Here is a 14,047-nt window from a genome sequence, read left to right as displayed (position 1 = left end):
GATTAACCATGTCACAAGAAAGGTTTTCGGCACTCTCAATTTTATTCATTGAGAGGGACATAGATATTAACATGGAGGAAGTTGTAGAAAAATACTCAATCAAGAATCGAAAAATTAGTTTAATTTAGTTCTTAAAATCCAATTTTGTTTAATAAAATATGTATTACACATTATTTATAGAAGTTTGATTTACACGTAATATTCACACCCTTTTGTCTAAAAAAATCCTCCAACAAATTAGGTGGTCTTCGGCGGCGCGGCGGCTTGACGGCTTCCATGGGAAGTTTCTGTTCATATTATTAATATGTATGTACGACTACAACTTTAACTCATTTTTAGGTGAAAATTCGCGTTCCTCCCAAACATTTTTTTGCCTCAGGCGGCGCCTGCGGCTGGCTTTTCGCCTTTGGGGCTTGATCCCCCCCAAAAGTCACTGTCTAGTTGCGCCACTGCTGTCGAAAAAAATCTACAGTCTGTGTAATTAAAACATGCTAGTGACGTTAGACCTCGCGCATCTGTGGCGCTTGCTATTGATTAAGCTCATATCAAAAAGCATTACTTTTTTATGAGATAAGACACCCGCATATTTTTTCACCATTATGAAATTAGAATGAAACAGGGAAGTTTTTAAACTGATGGTCACCATGAAACATTCATTATTTCTCTTACAGTATAAGAGTAAAACAAATAGTAATTAAGTGCAAAAGAAATAATCCTGGGAACTTCCTGTATTATTTCCACAATAAAGAATAACTTGGTTTGAAAAATTGGTTACTATCCTAAGGCATTTCATGATAGGACAATATTATAAAGTTATTAAATTAGTCAGATATTGTCATTGGCGTAGTTTGGATATTTTGAAAAAAAAATCAGAACTTTTGAAAAATTTTTAAATTCGCTTATAACTCGAAAACCGTAAACATTTCAAAGGTCATATTGACATATTTCGATAGCCCATAGGAAGACCTAACCCCAGTAAAAAGGTTTTACAAGTTAAACGGGACACCCTGTATTATTGATTGAATGCTATAATGATGTAGTAGTACCTGAAGTATGATATCGTTCATGCTTATTGTAATGCAAAAAATTATAAAGGATTAAATAATTGGGTTTGATAAACAACAGACGTTAGTTATTTGCTGTTTTCGCATTATAACGGATTTTCTGGTCATATGTACAGGGTGGTGCGATTTCGACTGTTTTAACAGAAAACTCGTATTTTTCGAACAGATAGAAAAAAATTGACTTGAGATGTCATGAGCTCAAATTTTGTAAAAAAAATTTTTAAGTTATCAAAATTTAACTATGTCAAACTTATATTATTTTTTTATAAATTTTTAAAGCCCTTGAAATCCTCTTTTCAAAAATATATAACACCATATATCTTATTTTAGCTGTTTCCAAAATTTCCGATATTACATTGTCATTTTTCCATTTTCCAAGTCTTTTAATGTTTATAGAAGTAGGCTATGGAAAAATTTACTTCACTTAGATTATAAACTTAATAATTTTCGACATATTATAAAAAAATAAAGCAATTAACAATAATTTCTAGGCATATTTACAGAGTTTAATAATAATTATAAACTAATATTACAAGCTAGAACCATTTTTTTCAAACTGAACACCTCCTTCTCGAATACATACACATACACCTTTTTCTAACTGATTTACAAGCGTTTATAAGCTCAAAAGGTCTAATAGCACGAAAAGCTGGCCTAGTCGCTACTTGCAACTCTTCCCGTGTTTCGATAGTTCTTCCTTTAAAAACTAAATCCTTCAATCTCCCCCATAAAAAAAAATCGAACGGCGTTAGGTCCCAAGACCTAGCAGCCCACAATATAGGTCCCCTAGTATCAATCCAATGATCCCGAAATTCCTGATTTAAAAAAATCAGTCGTGATTCGTGCGTTGTGCGAAGGACAACCGTCTTGCTGATAATACGTGTTTCGAACTCTCGCTAATGGTAAATTTTCTAAAAATGGTGCAACATATGTTTGTAAAATATTTACATAATCTTGGGCAGTCAAAATTTCATTAAAAAAATGAGGACCCAAAAATCTACCTCGAAAAATTCCAACCCAAACATTGAAGCCTAGCCGTCCCTGTCTGTGCGCGCGTACTACAACATGTGGGTTTTCTGTAGTCCAGTAATAGGAATTATACCTATTATATATTCCTGAAGTGTCTAATTCGGCTTTCATCTCTCCAAATAATGTTATTATGGAAGTTCTCGTCCAATCTGCACTTACTGACATACCAATCACAAAATGCAATTCTTCTCTGAAAGTCGCCATCCCGAAGGTGATGAACTTTTCTAGCCCTGTAGGGTTTAAATTTGTGCTTTTTAAGCGTTTTTAAAACTCTGGTTTTCTCAACACCTATTTCCTCTGCTACTGCTTGATGAGACTTGTTAGGATGATCTAAAACCTCACCTATTATATTAAGTACCTGAATTTCAGCTTCAACATCAACAGCATAAGTTTTGGGCTTTTTAAAACTTCCGTGCTTCACAAGATTTAATTTTAACACTGGAAATATTCTTTTATCTGGTTGACGACGTTCAGGAAAGGTATTTAAATATAAGTCACTGGCTGCCTCGGAATTTTCATTAGACAGAAAATAGCACTTTAACATGTCAACTTTTTCGTAATTTTCATACATCTTTTTTTTTAATTCTCTAAATATTTGAGCACTCGGCCATTTCAAGCGATTTGGATTTTTTTTATAAAATACGAAAATGCATTAAAGTATATTTTTAAACCATATATTTATTGAATGTCATTTAATTGTCATAGAAACTTATAAAAATATATAAAAAATAACATCCGAAAAAAATGGGACACTCATTACTTTCAGGTTTGTATTAGCAGGCTGTTTTAGGAAAAAATAGTTAACTTTGTATAGTCGGCCATTGATTAAAACAAGTGATACATTGAGACGCTGTCATGGCAGAGTAAATGTCAGTGGTTTCAAGTTTTTTGTGGTGAATATTAATTTCGTAATTAAAGTAAGTAGATATATTTTTCATCTAGTGTAATAATAAGGGTTTTTCGTCCCGTCCACAACCAAATTCTTAGAAAAGTAGGCATATCCCACTAAATAATAAAGAGTTTGAACTTTCAATTTTATTTTTTCTTGACTTGCATTTAGGCCAATATTATAGTAAAAGATTTTTTTTGTATCATGTTACTATTTTGCAAGAAAATTTTATAAATAAATTGTCCCGTCTGCAACCCATACATTAAAAAATATATAAAAATAAGATCCTATTAATATATATATCGAAAATATTTAATTTTAATGCAAAACGGGCTGCAAAGTACTTATTTTAAGTTTTTTTTTTTATTTTTGGTGATCTATAGGATTCGCTGAGGGCTGATACTCCACGAAGCCAAAAAAAAAACATTTTTTTTAAATGAAATTTATTATTATTATTTAATTTTAAGATCATTTTTCTCGGTCAATCTTATCCCAACTTATGAGTCCATATTTTTTTACAGAAAATATGGCACCTGAGACAAATAAAGAAAAATCTATACATTTTAGAAGAAAGCTCAAAAAAAATGTTGAGAAGCCCATGCGTTTTAAAGAGAAGGATGCCAAAAGAAAAAGAGACAGCAGAGAGAAGCAGAAGAGATTGATTCAGGAAGGTTTTTTTTACGAAAGATATGATAAATGCAAAGAAAAGACAGGAAACATTAAGAAAACGGTTGTATCGTCAGAGAAAAAGGGAAGAGTTGCAGGTTGAGAAAATCCAATCATCAGATAATATCAGCTCATTTAAAACGGCACAATCGATGGGAAAGGTGGTAAAGAAAATTAAGTATGTATTGCCGAAGTGTGCTGAGTAAAAAAAGGAGGTTTTAAAGAAATTTTTTTATGCCGAATTTCCAAAAGAAACAAGTTTAGTCTGTGCAGAAAAAGTAACACCTTGGAACAAATTGGAAAGCCAACTTAAGGAAAGTGTTGAACGGTTTTACACCAGGGATATGATAAATAGACAGGCGCCAAGGAAAAGAGACGTTATCGCTTTAAAAAATGAATCAGGAATCAAAGAAAAAAAGCAAAAGCGGCACATGACTGTTACTGTAAAGGATGCTTATCAGTTGTTTATACATGAAAATCCCGAATTAGATGTTAAACTAACAAAATTTTAAGAATATCGACCCAAACATGTCTTGCTAAGTTCCCAAATGCCTCACGACGTTTGCGTGTGCAAGTACCATGCGAACTTTAATTTTTTGGTTGAGGCTATTTGCAAAAATGTACATGAATTTCCAAAATCTTCCAAGGAATTACTTTCAGCCATATATTGCGATACAGATAATTTCGACTGTATGAAAAATTTATGCCCAAACTATGATACCGATATTGAATTTGCTTTGGTGCCTTTAAATACCGATTTGGAGACCGAAATAAAATGGAAAAGGTGGCAAGTCAATCTTCATAAACCCCAAGTATTAGAAGTATCTGGTACTTTAAAAGCTGCTTTGGATCAACTGCAAGAATCTATGGAGAAATTTAAAGTTCATTGCTGTGTAAAAACCACACAAGAACGCAATTTTGAGAAAGAAAAAAATAATATAAATGAAGATTCAGGATAACAAAAAACATGTTAACCGCTCGATGGGTAAACAATATAAGAAAGATATCTGTAACAAAACATTATAATCATTAATTATTTATTGTTGAACTAATTCGTCGTTATCATTCCCTTTAATTTAGCTGTATTACATAGTATATTGTTGTTTATACTAAAATAAATTATAAAAAATATTCTAAAGTTATTAAGGTTTTTTGTCCGGTCCACAAACGTCCCGTCCACAACCAATAAATATCATTTTTTAGTTACAAATTCTTAAAGAAAAATTCTTTCATTTAATCATTTAATGTGATTTACTAGTATTTTGTTGAAAATTAAAAATGATATCTTTTTTCTTAAAACAACCATTTCAGAAATTTTGGTTGTTTTTTTATGTAACATAAATGATACGGAATTTTCCGGTCCCGTCCACAACCGTCGTTTATTGCTATTATCTCTACTATAAAAACATGTTGCTTGCATTTATATTTTTTAAAATATTGTCTAATTAATAAAGAATATATTTGCTAATTTTGGTGAAGAAATATTACCTAACGAATTGGCAACATTTTTTTTCGCATATCCTATTTTGTGATTTGTCCCGTCCACATGCTTGAAATGGCCGCACTATATAGCTCTAAATATAGCAAATTCAAATATTCTACTGACAGGAGAAATAAACAATTTTCTATCTGGCTGTGACATATGACATGTGCTGTTTTTTACCAAAGCCTACTTCTATAAAAATTAAAAGACTTGGAAAATGGAAACATGAAAATGTAATATCGAAAATATCAGAAACAGCTAAAATGAGATATATGGTGTTTTATATATTTTTGAAAAGAGGATTTCAAGGGCTTTAAGAATTAAAAAATAAAAAAATTAAGAAATAAAAAAATAATATGTGTTCCATAAGAAAAAAAAATTTTGGAATAACATCTTTATGAAACACCCTGTATAAAAATATATAACATAAAAATATTTATCATTAAAAAGTACTTTGAGAAAGTGTTTTCAGAAGTCAATTATCTTTAATAGCAAAAAAGTTACGGCTAATTACCGAAATCGACCAAATTCAAGAAATGCACCCTAGCGGCCAAACAGTTTGACATAGTAAAATTTTGATAACTTTAAATTTTTTTTTACAAAATTTGAGCTCGTGACATATAAGTCAATTTTTTCCCATCTGTTCCGAAAATACGAGTTTTTTGTTAAAACAGTCGAAATCGCACCACCCTGTATATCTTATGGTACTTAGGTGTAATTTACACTCTTAAAAAAATTTACTCATAACATGAACCATTTTAATTACATTCATTAATGATGACGACATGTTAATGTGGTTATAATGAGCAACAGCTCCTGTCAATATTATCGCGAAACCATGTTCTTGATAACTTTCAACATTATTCTCATTGTATATTGAATCAAGACTCCCTAGCACTAACATTTTTTTTATTTACTGGGTATGTAGAGGCGCGATTCGATGTGTTGTTAATTGCAAAAATATTTCCGAAAAAAAGTGCTAAAATAATTTTTTGCAATATCTTGAAAACTTGATCTGATGGGGAAAAATAAGCATGCTTTTCGTAAAAGTATTCATTTAAAATACCAAAGTTTGGCGTAAATAAAATATTCATTATTTCTAGACATTTTCGCTAACTATTTGCTTACACATTTACCGATTTCATTTTTTTTTGGTACCGTTGAATAGAGAATTTTACGCTCCTTACTATGATGTATCACACGATGGGGGTTCCCATTTGACATATTAAAGTGAGGTTAGCTGGAGGTGAGGAGGTGATTGACAGAACTTCAGTAAATGCATAATTAAACGTCCCCCTGTATATCTAATTTGACGTGTTTTTTTTTTCTTTTTTAGAAAGTTATTAAGGGTGGATCGTTTTGAAATGAAAGCACTGTATAATTCAATTAAGGCAAGTTAATTCTCTTCAGTCCACATGACAAGAAAATATTGATAATACTAAAAATAGTTCATTTATATCGTTCTGAATCATTCTCCTTCGAACCTGCCACAAGCCGTACGAATTAAAACCAGCGCGCCCCTTTGTGATCGTCGCAAAGACCGACAGAAAATAGATAGCAACGCTAATTGCACACATTTGGCGTGACGCAGGCCCGTCGCGTGCGCTTCCCGTTCAATGTATACGCGTCTTAACATCATCAACGACTTGTCTAACTGTAATTCGGCGATCGTTAATAATCATTTCTTTCACTTTTTCAATGTTTTCATCAGTTGCTGATGTGCTGGGGCGTTCAACATATTCTACGTCTTCACGGCCATCTTGGAAACGCTTATACCATTCTGTAAACTCTTTTTTACTCATTGCAGGCTCATCTTTGTTAACATTTCACTTTAATTTGTTTTTTATGCAAAATTTGAAACAAATTCTTTGATCCATTTTTTTTAATAAACAAAAATCGCCGAGTTCATAAAAACACGGCTAACCTTAGCAGCTAGCTGCCACTGACAAAGTAAACAATGAGTTCAGCTAAAAATCTTATCATACTTTAGTGACATGTGTACTAACATAACAAAAAAAAAATTAAAAATACAAAGTGTATTTTAAAAAGTTATTTTTTGAGTAGATTTAAATCAATAATAATTATGTAATAAACTCCAACTTAGATCTAGAGACCGCGAAGGACAATTTAAAGAACCACGTGGACCAATCCAACCTGCAGGAAAATAATTATCCATCCACTCACGACCAAATGGACCATGCGCCTGTTCTGTCGCAACCGTTTAATAAAAACCTTCTTTGATAATTATTAAACCTTATCGCTCTTGCATTTCCATCTATCAAGTTAATTTTTTTGCTTACTTAGTATTAACCGAGGAATATACAGTGCATCCGTAAAGTAGCGGATAAATTCAATAAAAATTAAATGGATCGTTTCTAAAAAAAATGCCCAAACCCGTCGATTTTAATATTTGGTTTAGGATTTTTCTACGTGAAAATTAAATATACAGGGTGACTAAAAAAAAGATATGACGTCATAAATATGTTTTTTACATGGAAACCACCATTTTTTAAAGCAGAATCAGATAGAACGCATTTTTCTACAAAGGATATTGTACAAATGAATAGTGGTTACATAAGCAATTTTGAACGAAAAATGATGATAAAATGTAAAATTAAAGAAATACCTATCTAAATTAAATGTTCGAGTTGAGCACCATTACCAACTTGACAATAACCAAGGCGAGTTAAAAAATTTTTTGAACGTTGTCAATGACATCTGGAGTAATATTTCTAATTTTCTGGTGTATTTGTTCTTTTAAATCTTCTAAACTCGCTGGTTTAGTAACATACACTTTACTTTTTAAGTATCCCCATGTAAAGTAATCGAGGGGAGTTAAATCTGGCGATCTGAGTGGCCATTCAATGTAAAAGCCAACCTACCTATCCAACGATTTGGAAAAATTTCATCTAAATAATTGCGAACGGGTAAATCATAGTGTGGCGGGGCTCCATTTTGCTGAAAAAAAATATCACGTTGGTGCATGTCGGGTTCTTCCAAATCCGGATCAGAGCGGGGATAAGATCATTTTAAAGAAAGTCCAAATACCTCTCACCAGTTAGAGCGTCATCAAAAAAGTGAGGTCCTAAAACTCTTTCTTCCACTATACCGCACCACACATTGAATTTTTGAGAGTGTTGTGTACATTCTGTGAACCAATAAGGGTTTTCGCCTAGTATTGACAATTCTGTCTGTTCACATGGCCGTTTAGAGTAAACGTTGGTTCGTCAGAAAATATTATACGTTTTACAAAATTATTATTATCATTACATAATTGCTGCATTTGCGCACAAAATTCAATTCCGCGATCAAAATGTTCCGATAGCTCTTGAAGTAAGAATATTTTATAAGGGTGGAACTTTGCTTTTTTCAATACTTTATACACAGTAGATCGCGATAAATTAACATTAGAAGCTCTGCCTGTGATTGTGGCTTTGGAATTATCTTGGACCGTTAACAGAACGTTAAGCTCATCTTCTTCAGTTATTGAACCCCGACCAACTTCTTAAGTATCCCGAATATGCCCGAATTCACGAATGTTTGCTTACCATGCTTTGGCTAATAGGCGACCGATCAGGATGAGTTGCATTACACATCTAAACCATCTCCTATTGGGGACGCGACATATCTCCGAAATCAATCATGCACAAGATTTTGATTCTTTCACGTTCGGTTAATTTTCTCATATTTCATACAGTAACAGTAGGTAATAAAGTGTATTTACTAATAAAACGCCGGATGACATTGCTTTCGCCTCTCAAAAGGAATAAACACCACTTGCAAATGTAAAAATACTTCAAATAGTTGCACCAAAATACATTCACTTTTGACACTGACAACAACAACTAAAAAACCAAAATACCAACAATTAATTTAGATAGGTATTTCTGTAATTTTACATTTTATCATCATTTTTCGTTCAAAATTGCAATTCTTTTGAAGGTGTAATTTTCCATATCCTTTGTAAAAAAATGCGTTCTTGCTGATTCTGCATTAAAAAATGGTGGTTTTCATTTAAAAAAACATATTGAGGTCTTTTTTTTTGAGTCACCCTGTATATTTAATTTCCACGTAGAAAAACCCTAAACCTAATATTAAAATCGACCGGTTCGGCCATTTTTTTCAGAAATGGTCCATTTAATTTTTATTGAATTTATCCGCTACTACTACGGATGCACTGTATGTTGCTCTTGATGTAGTTCTTAAAAATTGTTCTAGGATGGGAAAAAAGGTAACACATTTTCTAAATTATAATATACTTTTGGTTTGCTTTGCCCACAAGCTCCTAAAAAACTTCTCACATAAATTTCGTTAATGTTTGAGACTTGACAACCTGGAATTAATCTAAAGGAAGTCTTGCGCGATCTTCACAGAAAGCGTCTAACAAACTGCCAACCTTGTGGAATAAAGTATTCCAACCCTTCTCGAATTTATTTTAAACACCACCACCAAAGTTGCTATATATATGAACCAAAATTATATCTGAGTAACAAGGATTAATAGACCAGTTGGTAGCGAGTATGTCTCACACGTTAGGGGTCATTGGTTCGATTCCCAACAGCAACAATTTTCTTTTATTTTATTTTAAGTTTCTATTTGATCTGTTATTGTTTTCCTAACCTTACTTTTAATTGTGTGTAAAATGTGATGTGAATTTTGGTGTTTTAGGTAATTTTAAGCTTTTTTACCCTTATTTTCATTTTAACGGCATGTTTTTGTATAGTTTTAGACCTGATGATGCTTTAATAAAGCGAAACACGAGTCGTCGATAATAAATGTTTGTGAGACCGTGACTAAGTTGTTTTCTTCGTTTGTTTATGTCGTATCTGGTCTCTTTGAGAAAATGGATGAAACATTTTTGTTGTTACATACATTTACATAAAAATGTTAATTGTTTTTTCGAAAACCCAGCCTCCTATCGAAATAAGACGAGGGCAGTTTTTACGTGAAAATGTTGGTTCTCTTTAATAAAAAGAATAAGAATATTAAGCAATAGCAAGAAAGGAATTTGAATAGTTTTATCTTTGTCCACAACTAAGTTTACTCAAATCTGTATACATTTTAGCATAAATTGAAACATTCCATCCTTAGTAATAAACATTTTCTTACCTTCGTGGCCGCCCTACGGGCATTCTTTCTTATAGGCGATGGCGAGTCCGAGCGCACATCGTTTTCATTTGTAACAAAGTCATCATCCGAGCCTCGGACCCTTTCATCATCAGAATCTTCAGTGAGTTTGATCTTCTTCTTCTTGGGAGATCTTTTTGGTCCTTCTTTTTTGCTTTCTATTGAAAGTAATAAACACTTTGATAATAATAATAAAAATAAACGGTTTATTTATTTCATATCAAAAGATTAGAATGATACATTTCACCTTAACAATCTAAAATGAAATAAAAGGCTACATCAATTTGTTCGGACGAAGCCCCTGCTAGAGCTTAGGAAGTGTAACTACAAATATTACTATTTTTGTAAAATCTGATAACAAAAGTAGGGCTTGACTAAAAAATTTTTTTATGAATAAAGAATTTTGAACAAAAAGAGGAGCAGAAAAGACAAGAGAGAATTTAAGGTGTGAAAGAGAGTGTAAAGGGAAAGCGAGAGAGAAAAAAAACATAAGCGGGGTTCAGCGGGATATACTTGAGGCGTTTAGAAGCAACACATCTTTAATTCTTTTTTTTTTAAATTAGAAACTGACAAGGAGAAATTTTTGTACAAAACTTTGTACTTATTTATATGAAAGGCAATTTGATAGACAAATGATTTTTTGAATGCTTCAATTCTATGAACAGATTATTCCAAAAAAGGTTCATATACAGGATCTGAAAAATTGATGTGAGATTTGAACACTAAAGCATCACAAAGCGCGTTGTGATGCTTTTGTTCGCGTTGGTTTCCTGGAACAAATAGTATCTATGGAAGTAAATAAGTTTAAGCATTGAATAGACTCTTTTTAAGCATAGGGTACTATGGTACTACAAGCATACGATCCGTTTTATAATGTATATAAATTTTAATTTACAAACAATAGTTAGGCCTAGTTTTTTTACAGAATCTTTAAATGATATATTTGTACCAAGAGTTTTTTGTGTTCTATAATATTCTGTAGTTGATATCTCGCAGTTTCATTGCAATAAAGAATAGCTGTAGATTTATTTATCAGGATTTATTTTTAATAGATAATTTAAAGATCATCTGAGGCTTTTAGAAGCATATTTAAATCGCTGTTAACTTGATCAATAATAGTTGCCACCAAGCCCGGTTTAAAGAATATGTAGATTTGAGTGTCGTCTACATAGAGATGATATTTGTAATATTTTAGGCCCTTACAATATTAAATGTATACAGGGTGTTTCAGAACTATGGGATCAAACTTCTGGGGGTTGCAACAGAAGAATCCATTTGAGTATAGGAACCCATGTCCGGAAACGCGTCACTACGCCACTACGGCCCTAAGACATTTATTGCTAATGGAAAACTTTACCAATCAAGAATTGGCGGATATGCATTTGGCATACGGAGCAACAAACTGCAATACACGAGCAGCATCGCGGTTGTATCATGAAGGTTATCCCGAACGACAGCATCCTGGATACAAAAAGTTTATTGCGGTTCATCGGCGGCTCGCTGAGACAGGCAAGTTTAAGACCAAGATGCATGATACTGGTGTTGCTCGAACCGTAAGAACGGTCAAATTTGAAGAAGAGGTGCTTCAGCGAGTTGCCGATGAACCATCAAATAGCACACGTGACGTCGCTAAGAATATGAATACGAGTAACGCTTCTGTCTGGCGGGTACTACACTAGCAACAACTCCATCCTTACCACTTCCAGAAAGTTCAAGGTATGACTGCAGCTGATTATCATCCTAGAGTTCAATTTTGTCGATGGCTTCTGGATCACATCATTGCACAACCAAATTTTTTACGATGTTTTGTGAACCGATGAAGCTTCTTTCACAAGAGACGGTATTTTTAATAGTAGAGATAGCCATGTTTGGGACGAAGAAAATCCTTCTGCAATTTTTTCAAGAAAACATCAGAATTGTTGGTCTGTCAACGTATGGGCAGGCATTGTTGATTATTTTTTAATTGGGCCATATCTTCTACCGGAACGGTTAACAGGACCTATTAATCTGCGTTTCTTGGAGGAAGTTCTCCCAGAACTCCTTGAAAATGTTCCACTAAACGTTAGTTTAACTAATGTAGTTTAACGTTTAAGGTTATTAACCCGATTTAACGTCGCTCGATTTTTTCTTGTGGGGACATGTAAAGTCTTTAGTCTACGAAACTCCAGTACAATCAGAGCTAGACTTAATTGGACGAATAACAGCAGCATTTGAAATCATTCAAAACGAGGATCAAATTTTTAGTGTAGTCCGCCGAAATCATGTGCGGCGTTTAAATCGGTGTATTGAGGTTGGAGGAAGACATTTTGAACAATTGTTGTGATGGTATCATATACAAAAGGTAAAAATAAATGCATCAGATCCTATTTAGGTAATTAATATTTTTTCTAAATTTAAACGCGTCTTAGGGCTGTAGTGACACATTTCCGGACATAGGTTCCTATATTGAGAATAAAAGCAGATGCGGGCAAATATGAAGAATATAAACAAAAAAAAAGAGATATCAAAAAAGAAAAGAATGTGGAAAAATTAAAACGATTTCCCAATTAAGTAGTAGAGACAAAAAAAAACCGTTCGCAAAGATTGGAAAGAACGGGCTGGAAGATCAAGATTAAGAAAAAGGGAAAATGCACATTATCAAAAAGAATTGGCAGTTTACTCCACCCGCAACTCCCTCTTTAATTCCAAGGCCGTTAGAATTGGTTCATAAGAAGCTCGTCAGCAGTCTACTCCAAGTAGACAAAATGTAACTGGTAAAGCTGTAGCCCGAAAAAATCGAAAGAAGCTTAAAACAGAAAACAGAGAATTACAAAAAAAAGTGAAGGAGCTAAGAAAAAAAGTAGAAAAATATAAAAAAAGATACGCAAGGGCACAAGAAAAGATAACGTGTAAATCAAATTATAGTCCAAATACAGAGGTCAACAAAGACACCTTTGAAAGATTCACGAGATATGACAAGAGGTTAAGCGAAAATTGCTTTTTGGGGAAGTCATAATTAAACAGCTTAAAGAAAATTTTAAAACCATAAAATCGGTGAACAAGAAAAGAGATCTAGTTAGGTTGGTCAATGGAAAACTGGTAAAAGGTACAAGTTTACTAAAACGCTTTCATCAATATGCTCTTAAGAAATAAGCAATGAAAGCCATTGTAAAATAATCATCGATAACATTACCATACGTATTTAAATTTTGGGACACACCGTAAATAAATTTCTACATAAATCGTTAAAAAGATTTAAAAAAAATCTTTTTCAATAGTTTTTTCTATTTATTCTTGTTTTTTTTGTTGATATATGGCACATTACGCATTCAAACAACATTTAAAAACTGTAAAAAATACCTTTATTATTTTATAATAAAATTTATTCAATGTGAAACTTGTAAAAATAGTTCCTATCTTTGTTTAAACAGGGAAAAACATTACATTTCTCGCATTTTATGAAGCTTTTTGCGCCACAGTGATATTTGCATCTTTGCCTTTTATTACACCATAATGGAAGTTGTTCATATCTATCTGTTCTAACATTTTGTATTGGAAAATCGGTTGCTGGACCCCTTCTTTTGTTTTGCAAACTTTCCATAGCTCCACTTGGACGACCCCACTTTCTAGTAGAACCAGCCTTATTAACTTTGCACAAACACTCTGCTACTGCCATTTTGAAATCTGCCAAAGCTAAATTATGCTCATTGCCACCTCTTCTCCAAAGAATCCATGCATTGACAGTCATTTAATCAATAATATGAATGAATATACGCATGCACCATTTCTTGGATCTGAGTTTGATATAGT

The 14,047-nt window shown here is 32.7% G+C and overlaps 1 protein-coding gene across 3 annotated transcripts in view; it reads right to left on the bottom strand.

Moving 5' to 3' along the window:
* Positions 1-14,047, bottom strand: part of LOC126746342 (DNA topoisomerase 2) — a 229,390-nt gene that overhangs the window by 14,602 nt on the left and 200,741 nt on the right. For all 3 annotated transcript variants that reach the window (XM_050454561.1, XM_050454562.1, XM_050454563.1), the window contains exon 20: positions 10,241-10,416. In XM_050454561.1, the coding sequence (XP_050310518.1) occupies positions 10,241-10,416 (176 nt within the window). The remainder of the gene's footprint in view (positions 1-10,240; positions 10,417-14,047) is intronic.

Source organism: Anthonomus grandis, chromosome 17 (assembly GCF_022605725.1).
Source record: "Anthonomus grandis grandis chromosome 17, icAntGran1.3, whole genome shotgun sequence".
Classification (NCBI taxonomy): domain Eukaryota; kingdom Metazoa; phylum Arthropoda; class Insecta; order Coleoptera; family Curculionidae; genus Anthonomus; species Anthonomus grandis.
Note: the sequence above shows the minus strand (reverse complement) of the source record. Positions and strands in the feature narration are given on the sequence as shown.